This window comes from Staurois parvus, unplaced genomic scaffold (genome assembly GCF_062004578.1).
Source record: "Staurois parvus isolate SC_StPar_1 unplaced genomic scaffold, SC_StPar_1.0 ptg000186l, whole genome shotgun sequence".
NCBI lineage: Eukaryota > Metazoa > Chordata > Amphibia > Anura > Ranidae > Staurois > Staurois parvus.
In genome coordinates, this window is record NW_028317982.1 from 2,477,005 (window position 1) to 2,490,740 (window position 13,736).

The window sequence follows — 13,736 nt, forward strand, 5'->3', positions numbered from 1 at the left end:
TGTAACGCAAATATGGCCTGGTCAGGAAGGAGAGTAAATCCTCTGGAGAGCAAGTGGTTAAACATGAATTAAACATTGTTTTTAGTTTGTGGTGCTCAAATGCAGTGTAGTTCCACTTTAGGGAGCACTTTACAGAAATCACTAAATGATTCAAAGTGTCAATGGAAAATATGGACAGCATAAGCCAAACAAAAAAAATAACTGTGGTGGCACCAAGGAATAGTGGTTGGAATTCACGTCAGATAATTTGTAATTCTGTGCAGCCAGTTTTTTGATACACAAAACCCTTCCAGACAGTCAGATCCTTGAATGAACACAGCAACAACAACACAATAAAAACACTGGTCATCCCACTGTGCTCTTCTCCTGTCAGCGCATTCTCTGTAAGCACAGCACACAGCACTCACACTAGCTGAATTTAAAAATACATATTTTATATTACATCTGTATAAAAGTGTTACTAAACACCACAACAGTAAAATCAGTCTGTATATGCAGTAAAGCATGCTTGTTATGCTCACTGTGGAGCCTAAGGGGTTAATCCTCTGCATTGTGTAAAAAGGCTGTTTGATCCTTTCTTCTCTGTTCCTCACCTTTTTCAAGTAACCACCTGTTATCTCCTGATAAGGTAGACTGAACTGTAGGTATTTGCACATGCTCAGTTTGGTGTGTATTGCTAGAGAGGTGTTTTTTTTTCCTAGGAGAGTGCATGTGATCAACACAGGGCCAATCATCACTGTCTAGACAGAGGTCAGGGATTATGCATCTTCCTACAGCAAAAAGAAAACTCCTCCTACAAGCATTAACCAGTGCTCTTCTGGACACTGATATAAGTCACAAGACTGCTCTAACTGCTGATGAGAAAAGGTATTTAGCAGTTTATATTTACTAAAATAATTGAATTTCCATGTTGTGTGTACTGTCGGAGACCAGATATAGTGAATGCAGGGTCCGGGTTTAGCAACACTTTTAATGCTGTCTTCAGATCTGCTCAGAGTGAAGCTTTATAAACCTTGTTTATGGGTAACATTTCAGTTAAATGTGTAGATAAAGGCATTTGCATCTGTCAATGACATAGGCAGGCTCTGTTTGAAAGCTGATCCTTTTACCTCACAGGGTCTGTCTGATAGCAAACATTAAGCCCTGGTTCACACTGATGCGGTGCGGAATTCGTAGCGTTTTCTGTGCAAATTCCACACCGCATCAGAATCGCACCCCGTTCATGAGAACCACTGCCGGTGTGTATGTTAACCATATCCCGACCGCCCTATAGCAAATATACTGCTACAGGGCGGCAGGGGTGCACAAAAACACGTATATATACGAGATTTTGAGTTTCCAGGTAGGGAGCTGTGGTCGTGGCTGTCAATCACTGGGTCCCGGCCAGTGATTACCCACCGGCGCCCGGTGATTACCAAGGATCTCCGAGGAGGAGGAGGGCTTCTTTGTTTACTAACAGTCCTCCTTCCTGTCGACTAAGGCACACTGCTCTGGATGCCTGTGCACAGCACAACCATCCAGAGCAGTGTGCTTACAGTGAAGCCCCAACACACCGCCCCCCAGTAAAACACTCCCAGCACACAGTTAACCCTTTGATTACCCCTTATGTTAACCCCATCATGCCCAGTGTCATTAATACAGTGTCAGTGCTTTTTTTTAGCATTGATCACAGTATTGATGTCACTAGGGATATCATTGACACCAAGTCAGTTCCCCCCAGTGTCAGAATGCCTGCTGCAGTCCCACAGTCCCGCTATAATTCGCTGATCACGGCCATTACTAGTTTAAAAAAAAATCCCACTATATGTACCAAAAATAATGAAGATCTCCTGTGCTACTATTACATGATAAATTAGGTGAGTGGGAGCTGCTAGCACCTAACCATATACCATGTGGAAATAAAAACAAAACCAAAATTATGCAGCGCTACCCTACTAATAAAATAATACAATATGGCAAAAACAAACATAGTGACATAATTATATGCGACAAAAAAATCATTGGATTGATCCTTTCTGGGGATCTCAATATAAAGTGACATAAAATATATATATGTGCCAATAAATCAGTGGATTGATCCTCTCTGGGATTTCAAGTGGAAAAGTGATCACACCTGGTATAAAAAAACAGGAACCAATACCCCCACTATCCAAAATAGGATCAAACACAAAATAAAATAAAACACAAATAATCGTGAATCCCTAAATAGGGATCAATAAATTCATGCAAATTATGGTGAAAATGAGAACGTGAACCCCTAACAGGGATCAATAATATCATGCAGATCGTGACAAATAATGGCTAAATTAAGCCAAAAAGTAAACAGTGACATAAAATGGATCCCTAAATGTGGGATCAATTAAATACAATAGTGCCAGGAAACACACATACAAAAAGTATATTTATGAGCAAACACATAAAAAAAAAATAAGTGAACATATAATAGTCCGTAAACAAACAAAAAAAAAAAAACTAACCCGGCATAAGGACACACAAAACTAACCCGGCATAAGGATGTACAAAGCTAACCCGGCATAAGGACAGACAAAACTAACTTGGTGTAAGGACGGACAAAACTAACTTGGTGTAAGGACGGACAAAACTAACTTGGTGTAAGGACGGACAAAACTAACTAGGTGTAAGGACGCACAAAACTAACCTGGGGTAGGGACGGACAAAACTAACTTGGTGTAAGGACGGACAAAACTAACCTGGGGTAAGGATGCACAAAACTATCCTGGGGTAAGGACACAAAAAACTAACCTGGGGTAAGGACGCACAAAATTAACCTGGCATAAAGATGCACAAAACTATCCTGGGGTAAGGACACACAAAACTATCCTGGGGTAGGGACAGACAAAACTAACCTGGGGTAAGACGCACAAAATTAACCCGGCATAAAGATGCACAAAACTATCCTGGGGTAAGGACACAAAAAACTAACCTGGGGTAAGGATGCACAAAACTAACCTGGGGTAAGGATGCACAAAACTAACCTGGGGTAAGGACACACAAAGCTAACCTGGGGTAAGGACACACAAAACTATCCAAAATCTGGAAGTAGTATGTATTCAGTGAAGTTAGGACCTCAGACCTGAATGCTTGTTCGGGGTCTTTGGCTCACAGGATAGCAGCCTGGTAGTTTGCAGCTTTTAGAATCAGTTTAAGTGGCATATCCTGTGATTTAATCATGGCAGGTCCCCTCATAACATCCTGATAAAAGACGGCTGTGAAGGAAAAGGTTAGCAGAGATGAGATATTGGATCTTTCATCTCTGTTATCGGAGGTGTCCTTACTGTCCTAACCTTTCATGTGGCAGCAGTATCTTATCACTGTGGTTTAGAAATGACACAGGAGCTCTACAACCATCTATTCTAGTGTGGCATCAAATGTCCTCCCAGCTCCTGGGGACTTTTTTTGTATTTATTTTGACCCATCTTTACTTTTGCATTGTAGAACTCTAGTCCGCTGTATACAGTTCCAGCTTTATACTCTTCTTCTGAATGCAGAATTTTGAAGGGGTACGTGGCACGCGGCACAAACAGGATGCCTGGGATGGCACTCATTCCAGATGACTTTATCTGTACTATATGAAAGGACAGACTCCTAATCTTTCTGCTCCCAGGTGTAAGCATGTCAAATAACAGCTCTAATGACAGTATATTCAAAATGATAGAATACAGTTCAGTTTGAGTTTTTATAAAAAGTATCTAATACCATAAATGTTTTTGCAGGTATTTGTTAAAAAATAATAATATTTTGACGTTGGCACCTCTGCCAACCTAACTTCAGTTCTGTGTCACCTACAGTACCTTGAAAAAGTATTCATACCCCTTGAAATTTTCTAAATCTTGTCATGTTACAACCAAAAACGTAAATGTATTTTATTGGCATTTTGTGTGATAGACCAACACAAAGTGGCACATAATTATGAAGTGGAAGGAAAATGATAAATGCTTTTCAAAATTTTTTTACAAATAAATATATGAAAAGTGTGGCGTGCATTTGTATTCAGCCCCCTTTAATCTGATACCCCTAGCTAAAATCTAGTGGATCCAATTTCCTTCAGACGTCCCCTAATTAGTAAACAGAGTCCATCTGTGTGTCATTTAACCGCTTCCTGGCCGGCCGCCATATAGCAGGAATACTGGCACAGGTGCACAAAATCATATATATATTTACAGTTCCGGGTAGGGGGTGCGCGCGCGAGCCCCCTGTGCGCCTTACCAGCATTGCAGCCTCTGCTGTCAATCACCAGGAAAAAAAGACATAAATTTCATTTGGTTGCAGCGTTGCATGATCGTGCAATTGTCAGTTAAAGTAATGCAGCGCCGTATCGCAAAAAATGGCCTGATCAGGAAGGGGGGTAAATCCTCTGGAAGGCAAGTGTTATACCAGCTGTTCTGTTCTGTGAAACTCTCAGAGGTTTGTTAGGTAACATTAGTGAACAAACAGCATCATGAAGGCCAAGGAATACACCAGGCAGGTCAGGGATAAAGAGGTGGAGAAGTTTAAAGCAGGATTAGATTATAACAATATCCTAAGCTTTGAACATCTCACAGAGCACTGTTCAATCCATCATCTGAAAATGGAAAGAGTATGGCACAACTGCAAACCTACCAAGACATGGTCTTCCACCTAAACTGACAGGCCTGGCAAAGACAGCATTAATCAGAGGAGCAGACAAGAGGCCCATGGTAACGCTGGAGGAGCTGCAGAGATCCGCAGGTCAGGTGGGAGAATCTGTCCACAGGACAACAATTAGTCGTTCCATCCACAAAGCTGGCTTTTATGGCAGAGTGGCAAGACGAAGGTCATTGTTGAAAGAAAGCCATCAGAAGTCCCATTTGCAGTTTGTGAGAAGCCATGTGGGGGACACAGCAAACATGTGGAAGAAGGTGCTCTGGTCAGATGAGACCAAAATTGTACTTTTTGGCCTAAAAGAAAAACGCTATGTGCGGCGGAAAACTATCACTGGACATCACCCTGAACACACCATCCCCACCATGAAACATGGTGGTGGCAGCATCATGTTGTGGGGATGCTTTTCTTCAGCAGGGACAGGGAACCTGGCCAGAGTTTTATTGCCACCTATAACCCTGATAGGGAGACATTTTTTATTGCCTGATATCCTGGTGACAACTACATCCCCTATGTCCTGGTCAGAGTTGATGGGAAGATGGATGGAGCCAAATACAAGGCAATCTTAGAAGAAAACCTGTTAGAGTCTGCATAAGACTTGAGACTGGGGTGGAGGTTCACCTTCCAGCAGGACAACAACCCGAAACATACAGCCAGAGCTACAGTGGAATGGTTTAGATCAAAGCATATTAATGTGCTAGAATGGTCCAGTCAAAGTCCAGACCTAAATCCAATTGAGAATCTGTGGCAAGACTTGAAAATCTGACAGAGCTTGAGCTATTTTGCAAAGAATGGGCAAAAATGTCACTCTCTAGATGTGCAAAGCTGGTAGAGACATCCTTAAAAATACTTGCATCTGTAATTGCAGCGAAAGGTGGTTCTACAAAGTATTGACTCGGGGGGCTGAATGCAAATGCACAAAACCCTTTTCACAGATTTATTTGTAAAAAATTTTGAAACCATTTATCATTTTCCTTCCACTTCACAATTATGTGCCACTTTGTGTTGGTCGATCACAAAAAATCCCAAAATACATTTCTGTTTTTGGTTGTAACATGACAAAGGATTTTGAGCTTTATTCACTTTTTTCAACACACTGCTATTATTTTGAACACAACTGTATATATATATATATATACTGTACATGGATATATTGTTTACACACTTTGAGATATGTAATGTCTCTGGAGCTGCTGGAGCCATTGTCAGCTCAGCCCAGCCAAAACAGCATATGGTGAATGTGGAATAAGGTGAACATTGCTCCTTTAGTAAATTGTCCCCAATCTCTGAAGAATAGATCAGCCTTTTGCATTGACTTCCAGCAGCAGTTGAGCTGCACATTGGAATGCACAAGCTGTGATGAGTGCACTGGGTGACATCAGCCAGATTATAAATAAGTGAGCAAGCCCTGCCAGGACTGCATTTCAGCTGCAATACCCCGATTATATATTAATACTACCATGGCTGCAGAAGACATGTGACAACCCAAACATAGAATGGACTCCCCTGTATCAGAATATATGCCATGTATCAGAACAGAAAAGCACTGGAGAAGCAAAGCATACGGGTTTGTGCAATGGTGTCTAATTTATGGAAAATCTCTTTGGACTTTATTTAAAAACAGAACGAACAGCAACCAATCAAAAATACGTTTTTAGACGAACTATATCCAACTACTAAAAATGTAGTTCCCCTTTCTATTCATAGCAACTGCACAATGTAATTAAAGGAAAACTCCATTTAAAACCGAATTCAGTTATGGGTGGAACCTGCTGGGCCAAGTCACCTGCTAATTTCCTATATCTCTTGGGGTCATTAGCTACGAGATCTCTCTTTTGCATGCTTTGGTGCTGTTCTTGCCCACTTGGAAGTTTTGGAGGTACTCTCCAATTTCTGCATGTTCCCACCCGTCTGTTATGTTTTTCATAGGATAAATTATGAATTTATATTTGATAATTTATATAGTGTTTTTCTCCATGAGGAGTCAGAGGGCTTTCTCTGTTGTTGGGGCTGATAGTGTGAAAGGAGAACATGCAAACTCCATGCAGACAATGTCCCCGCCATGACACAAACCAAGGACCACAGTGCTGCAAGAGCTGACCATTAATATATGCAGCATCCAGCAGGGAAAGTGGGGCCATTTCATACCAGCCATGTTAGATAAGCAGATTCAGGAACTCAAGAGCAGAAATCTCACTAATACAGTCTCTGTGAGATGTAAAAAAGCAATAGTGGGTTTACCTTCCAAGTTTCCACTAGTTTCCAACAACTGAAATATCAGTTTTGAGTGGACTGACCCTTCAAATGGCAGAAAAATGCTTTGCTTCTATTGGAGATTATTTACAAGGAAGATGTGACAACCCTAGGTTATAGGATAACACAATGTAGACAAAAATGGCATAAAGTTACCAACTGCAACCAATTAGAAATCATCTTTTATTGATCTACCAACCCTAAGCTTCTAAATGAAATCAGACATACTCATTGCCCATGGCAAACAGAATCCAACTTTCGAGAGAGAGAACACTATAGCTCTGTAAGTTCTAGCACTGAGGCCCTCACAATCTGGAGGACTGGAGGGGGCCCATACTCTCCGTAGGTGCGTGCGCCACATTCACATCTGTGTATTAAGGTGGAAGGAAATAAAATGCACATTACTGCAATGTGTGGTAATTCACTATACACAGTGCTGGTCTTTGCAGTGCCATTCATTCTGAAGAGCACCCCAAGGCACCTAGCTAGCTAATGTGAGCGTTTTAGCGCACCACAGTAAACAGATGTGAACCAGTCTGTGTGTTGCAGTGAAAACAATTCTGCCGGTATGTTACGACCTCTGCTGTGGTGCATGGGCAGCCTATTCACAATGAATGGGCAGACTCACTGCAATGCAGGTTAACGTATGAAAAATGCATGTCAAGGTGAGGATAGTAAAGCATATGTCTGAATCGCCCCATACAGACCAACTCTGGGTATCATAAAAAAATCCCTTTGTAGTGGAGCCCTCCACTGCATGGGATAATGCTTGTTAGTTCTAGGCCAGGGGTGTCAGACTAGTGGCCCTCTAGCTGTTGTGAAACTACAAGTCCCATCATGCCTCTGCCTTTGGGAGTCATGCTTGTAACTGTTAATCTTGCAATGCCTCATGGGACTTGTAGTTTGGCAACAGCTGGAGGGCCGCCAGTTTGAGACCCGTGTTCTAGGCCATAATACTTACCTTTTCCTATACTCCAGCAGGTGTCCTCCATCTGTGCTAACAGTGCCCCGAAGCCCCCTCTCTAAGCTGCTCCCAAACATGGTCTCACTGTGATGTCATCAACTACAGTGCATGACCAATTGTCCTGAATTGTATTGCCAGGATGGCAAGGGACCACCCTCAGCCTGGATTATCATGCAAAAGAGTGGAGTGCCAAAACCGACTAGAGCGAAGAGTATTGTAAGTGTGACAGACCCAACCAGGACTGAGGCTTTTGGGGGGGACTAGGGGCTAGCTTTCTACCCACTGATTATGGCCCATATAGAGAGCAGATCATTCTATAATGATGGACAACAATGTGATGAACACTGGGAGTGAGACTTGGATTAATTCTCTGAGTAAAGACAATACAGCTTCCCTTCTGGAGTGGATGGAAAAGAGTGGTATTAATCTTATACAGGTTAATGGTCAGAGGAATTATGGGGCCCTCCTGAAGGCCCTGTCCTGGTTGTGTCTGTCACAGTAAACATTCTCCTCTACCTTCTAGACTTAAAGTATATGTAAACCCTTGCCTTGTAAAACAACATATTCAGGTCAAAATAGAAATGAAAGGCAAAACATTGGTGTATACATATAAAATAAATTATAAATACATTTCCCCCTGCTTTATAAGTGATCACATACCCTCTAAGCTCGTTATGCAGCTGAGAACAGAGAGCTGGGGGAGGAGAAACAGCAGCAAGCTGACCTTCCCAGTGAATGGCTGTGTAGAGGGGCGTGTGAGCAGAAGTCCAATCATTGGAGGAGAACAGCTAGAGAACTGACCACACTGCTTTCGTGCCTAGTGTGGTCAGTTTCTCTAGGAAAGCAGAGGGACTGGCAGAATCACCAGGGATTTCATACAAAGGAAGCAATACAAAGAGAAGAGGCTACTTTTTCACACAAGTACATGGTACAGCAGGCACATATCAGGAATATGAAATGTTGGGTTTATATACTCTTTAACCATTGCAGTTCAGGTAGGGGGAGCACTGCAAGGGTAGTTTTTATGCAATCCCCGACTTTAAAAAAAAAACTAACTACCATGTGAACCACGCATAACTGAAGTACATTAAATTTGACAATACATGAGTAATATTGCTTCACATCCCGGCTTTAGGCATGGTTTACGCTGTCATATTGCATTCCTGTGTAAATCACATATGATTCTGTGTGGTGCAATTTGAGCCCATCATTTTTTTATAGCACTTTTTTTTGCTGGACTGAAATCAGATCACATGGATGTTCATACCCATGCAATCCGTTTCATGCAAACGCACTGTGTTCTGCATCTTGCTTTTGGGTGTTGTTAACTTTTAATTGACAGCGGCAGCAGATTGCATGAACAGTACAATTGCTGTGTGATACAATGGCCTTAGACTGGATCTTTACTTTGTCTTCACTTCATAGCTCATCGTCTCCATAACTGATACTTACCTTCCCCACAATCCTCCCACTTTTCTATATTCATCTTGCAGAGCCGAGTGAAACAAACCCTGTTTTAGCTCAATGTCAGCTTAGTCAGAGCTTACACAGGGATAAGGACCCTCCCAACAACATGTGGCAACATTCAGGCCTGGCGATTGGCCATATGGGCCAATCCGATTCATGCAAATGCACTGTGTTCTGTGACCTGCTTTTGGGTGTCGTTAACTTTTAACTGAAACCCGCAGCAGATTGCATGAACAGTACAATTGCTGTGTGATACAATGGCCTTAGACCGAATCTTTACTTTGTCTTTTGGTTCACTTCATAGCTCATCGTCTCCATAACTGATACTTACCTTCCCCACAATCCTCCCACTTTTCTATATTCATCTTGCAGAGCCGAGTGAAACAAACCCTGTTTTAGCTCATTGTCAGCTTAGTCAGAGCTTACACAGGGATAAGGACCCTCCCAACAACACGTGGCAACATTCAGGCCTGATGATTGGCCATATGGGCCTCCATTGCTGCATGATGGGAATAAGAAGAGAGATCACATGCTCCCCCATACCTAGTAGGAATCTCCCTTGGCTCTGATGGGCAAACAGGGTGCAGGGATAGTACCAGCAAGTATAATCAGCAGGACATGGGTAGAGGGGCACTTTAACTTATTTTTTTAAATATGTGCAACCGGAACCTCTTTTTTTAAATAAAAAAATAGAGACAGATTTAATAGGGTCTGATTTGCTGCCCAGCAGATCTAAGTGCTGGGGAAATTAGTATTTTGGTATGTTTTTGTACTGTGCCCTTGTGAATTACACCTCCTATTGTGTACCTCCCTAGTGTTCTATGAATTGATTGTGCAGCTTCCACTTTCGCTATATATAAAATCTCCTGATTTTTTTAAACAAATATGTCATGCAAATTCCATCTGAAAACACAGCGGCTGGTTGACACGGCGGGCCTAATAACAATATTGTGCTGGTAAACACCTTCTGTGATGCAGCAATATATTCCAGTGGGTTAAGGCCGCTCTCTCAGTCATAATTAATGCTAAAACAGGCGAGACAAAACCAAGAGCCTTCTCATAATGGTCTCTGCAACGGGTGCAGACTGCAGATTTTAGGCTACGTGGGAGATTTTAATTGTTAGTATGGGTTTAAAGTGTACTCCTTCCAATATACCAAGGCAACAAAACTGGGGGGTTAAATCTAACAAGTGATACAAATTTCCTGTGTAAGTTCATACGACCAATATAAATGTTTTAACGGACGCTATAAGAATATTTATTAACTTAATTAAATAAGTAATTTATTTCATAGCATGTCAAATTAAATGCAATTCAATTGATACCAATTCAGTTTAAATGACTGCATACCCATGTTCTGTCCTAGAGATTGGTGACTAAGAATGCTCACACTTTAAAACACCTGACATTTACAAAGAATTCAGCTGGCAATGCCAACCTCAGTGTCTTCGCACCCACCCTCTCTACATACCTTGTCTGGAGGTGGAAACTGCAGCTGATTGACGTCCAGAGGGGTCATCAGGGGGATGGTATCAAATCCATCTTCGCACATAGGGGGTTTTGCACCCTTCTCGCTGAAATTGTTGCCCAGTTTCACCATCCTGCCGGACTAATATTAAGTGCCCCTGTAAAGCAAAAACCACAGGATCATCCAAAGCTGTGAGATGCAGCACCTCCGTTGCCTGCCTCCGGGGATGTGTACCATGAATTACTGTACTGAGGAGCCTCCAGATGCTGAACAAAAGGAGTAACACTCACATCAGAGGGGAGGGGGTTCTGATCACACATATTCCAGCGTTAAATGAAATCTGGCATCCCTGCATCCTATCTGCTGCAAGGCTCACAACTCAGCTCCCCAGATCTTCTTCCTAAACTCTATCCATACCTATAATAAATCAATGTATGGATTCCCGGACCAGGCAGCTCTCTGAAATTTTTCCCAATCTCTAGAGTGAGGATGGGTAACCAAGATACCCCGATCAAGGAAATGATAGTTGATCCCCCCATCTGCATGGTGATGTTCTGATCTCCTTTCAGAACAAAATACATGTCCTGCATGCGTCCACCAAAGTCTCAAGCTTAACCTGAACCTATTCCAGGAACAACAACATCGGGAAGCAGGGAAACCCATTTCTTTTGTCAGAATATCTCTATCCAGGTACCCTAGACACAGCAGTTTCAATGAACCCCAAAGTTCTTGAATGCAAGAGTGGGGCGTATGTTCTTTGAAGGACATAGCTGTGCTAGCTACATATCCTCACGATGCAGATTTTAATAATTCAAAGCCTTTTTATCAGAAGGACAAATTGGAACTGATAGATTGTGCTGGAGAGAACGTATATCCTATTGATTAAATGTTAAGCACTACTTGCTCACATCGCTAGCACCAGAATAATAAAGGGATGCTTTGCTTACCAAGGGGATGACTCCAGGTACCTGCACTGATCCACACAGTCACCTTCCTCTTCTTTTCTGGTGGGGTGGAGGATCTATGGGGGTGTTGGGGGCCCTTGGAGCCCTCTCTCTATGGATGGATTATTGACTTCCTTTGTGTGAGGTCTGCACAGCAGTGGATGAATCCTCAGTCTGACGCAGCTCAGAGCACAGGGGATGCGGAGCAGGAGACAGGATGTGCAGGGCTTGACACTTTATGATAGCTGAATTTGCATGGACCCATGGGTCTGCAGCTTGGAGGCTGCTACTGCTGCTGCTGCTGAATCCAACACAAAGAAACCCCCTGGAGGCCACCATCAACTCCTCCCCTCCCGTCCCTCCCTGGTATCTGGTGCAAAACCATCCAGCCATCTCCCACCTCCTCAGATCTGTCCCCAGGTTGTGCCATTGTGGAAATCACGTTTAACCCTTTCCACACCTTTTCTGCTGATTTCCATGTTTTATTAACTTACAAATCTAAGTAGAGACAATTATTCCATTCACATGCGTCCCAGGAGCTTACAATTTAATGCCTTGCCTTATTTCTCCTTTATGCTTCTAATGGCACATAAAATCACAGTTTTTATCAGTACTGTTTTTTTTTTTTTAAAGATCTGAATGCATTTTTTTTTGTTCTTAATAAACACATGCACACTGTCCATAAAGACCAGTAAACTTGAAACACATTCAGATCCATAAAATCAAAATAGGAAGATCTGCGTCCAAGGTCAGTAATTTAGATATGCATATAAATACATGTCATTCCCTCCACTGGCTTCCGATTGCCCAACGCATTCAATTCAAACTACTAACATTGACATACAAAGCCATTCATAACGCTGCCCCAAACTACCTCACCGACATGATATCCAAATACCACCCAACCCGTAATCTTCGCTCCTCACAAGACCTCCAACTTTCTAGCTCCCTGGTCTCCTCATCCCACGCCCGACTTCAGGACTTCTCCAGGACTTCCCCCATCCTCTGGAACTCACTACCCCAATCCATCAGACTGTCACCTACCCTCCTCACCTTTAGGCGCACCCTGAAAACCCATCTCTTCAGGGAAGCCTACCTCACCCTCACCTAACAGCCGATCTCCTCCACTCCTCCTACCACTCCATCCCCCACAGCCACTTCCTCCTGTACCACTTTCCCCTCCCTCCTAGATTGTAAGCTCGAAAGAGCAGGACTCTCGAACCCCTCGTGTACTGTACTGTATTGTCTCATGTACTGTCCCCCACTATAATGTACAGCGCTGAGCAAACCTTTTGGCGCTATATAAATACTGTATAATAATAATAATAAATACATGCGTGTAAAGTTAACTGAATGGAAGTCAAATTGTACACATCTAAATGAACGTGTATACATCTATACACAAGCATTTTCATGTGCTTTTCACACATGATTTCTCTGCCAGCTAGATCCTGTGTAGGCGATCAACAGCTTCAAGCATATAGCCATATGCTTGGACCGTAAAAAATGCATATGTGCGGTTTACAGTGCGTTGCGTGTTACTTTTCTGTGTGTTTCGCTTTCATGTTACCTGTATTTTCTGTGTACATGCCATTGGGGAATGGTGCATGCATTTTGTAAGATGATGTAAGCATTGAAATATGCCAACAGGGTCTTTACATGTCCTTCATGCATTGCTATACACTTTCTAGGTAAAGCAAGTAAACTGCAGCAAGCAGGATTACAAAAAACAGCATATAGAAATGCCTAATTTGCTTTAGGTGCAGTAAAGCATGCCTTCAGTGCAAAGGTATAAAAGAGCATATGAGGACACAAAAACTACGTAAAGTTTGGGTATTAGCCCCTCAGCTTTTAGGTAGGATTTTGACTTATGCTGAAGTAATATGGTTGACGCCAGCACTGCAAGGTCACAGTGCTTAATTATTATACAGAATTCTAATCAGTTAATGTCATTTTTCATTAGAATTCATTTATTCATCTGCATCACACAAGTATCTTA

The 13,736-nt window shown here is 42.3% G+C and overlaps 1 protein-coding gene across 1 annotated transcript in view; it reads right to left on the reverse strand.

Moving 5' to 3' along the window:
* The window catches only part of NSG1 (neuronal vesicle trafficking associated 1), a 134,730-nt gene extending 122,662 nt beyond the window's left edge, over positions 1 to 12,068 (reverse strand). Inside the window, exons 1-2 of the mRNA XM_089677400.1 lie at positions 11,741 to 12,068; positions 10,797 to 10,950 (exon numbers count right to left, since the gene is read on the reverse strand). Of these exons, the coding sequence (XP_089533526.1) occupies positions 10,797 to 10,925 (129 nt within the window). The 5' untranslated portion in view covers positions 10,926 to 10,950; positions 11,741 to 12,068. The remainder of the gene's footprint in view (positions 1 to 10,796; positions 10,951 to 11,740) is intronic.
* Between the last annotated feature and the right edge of the window lie 1,668 nt (positions 12,069 to 13,736).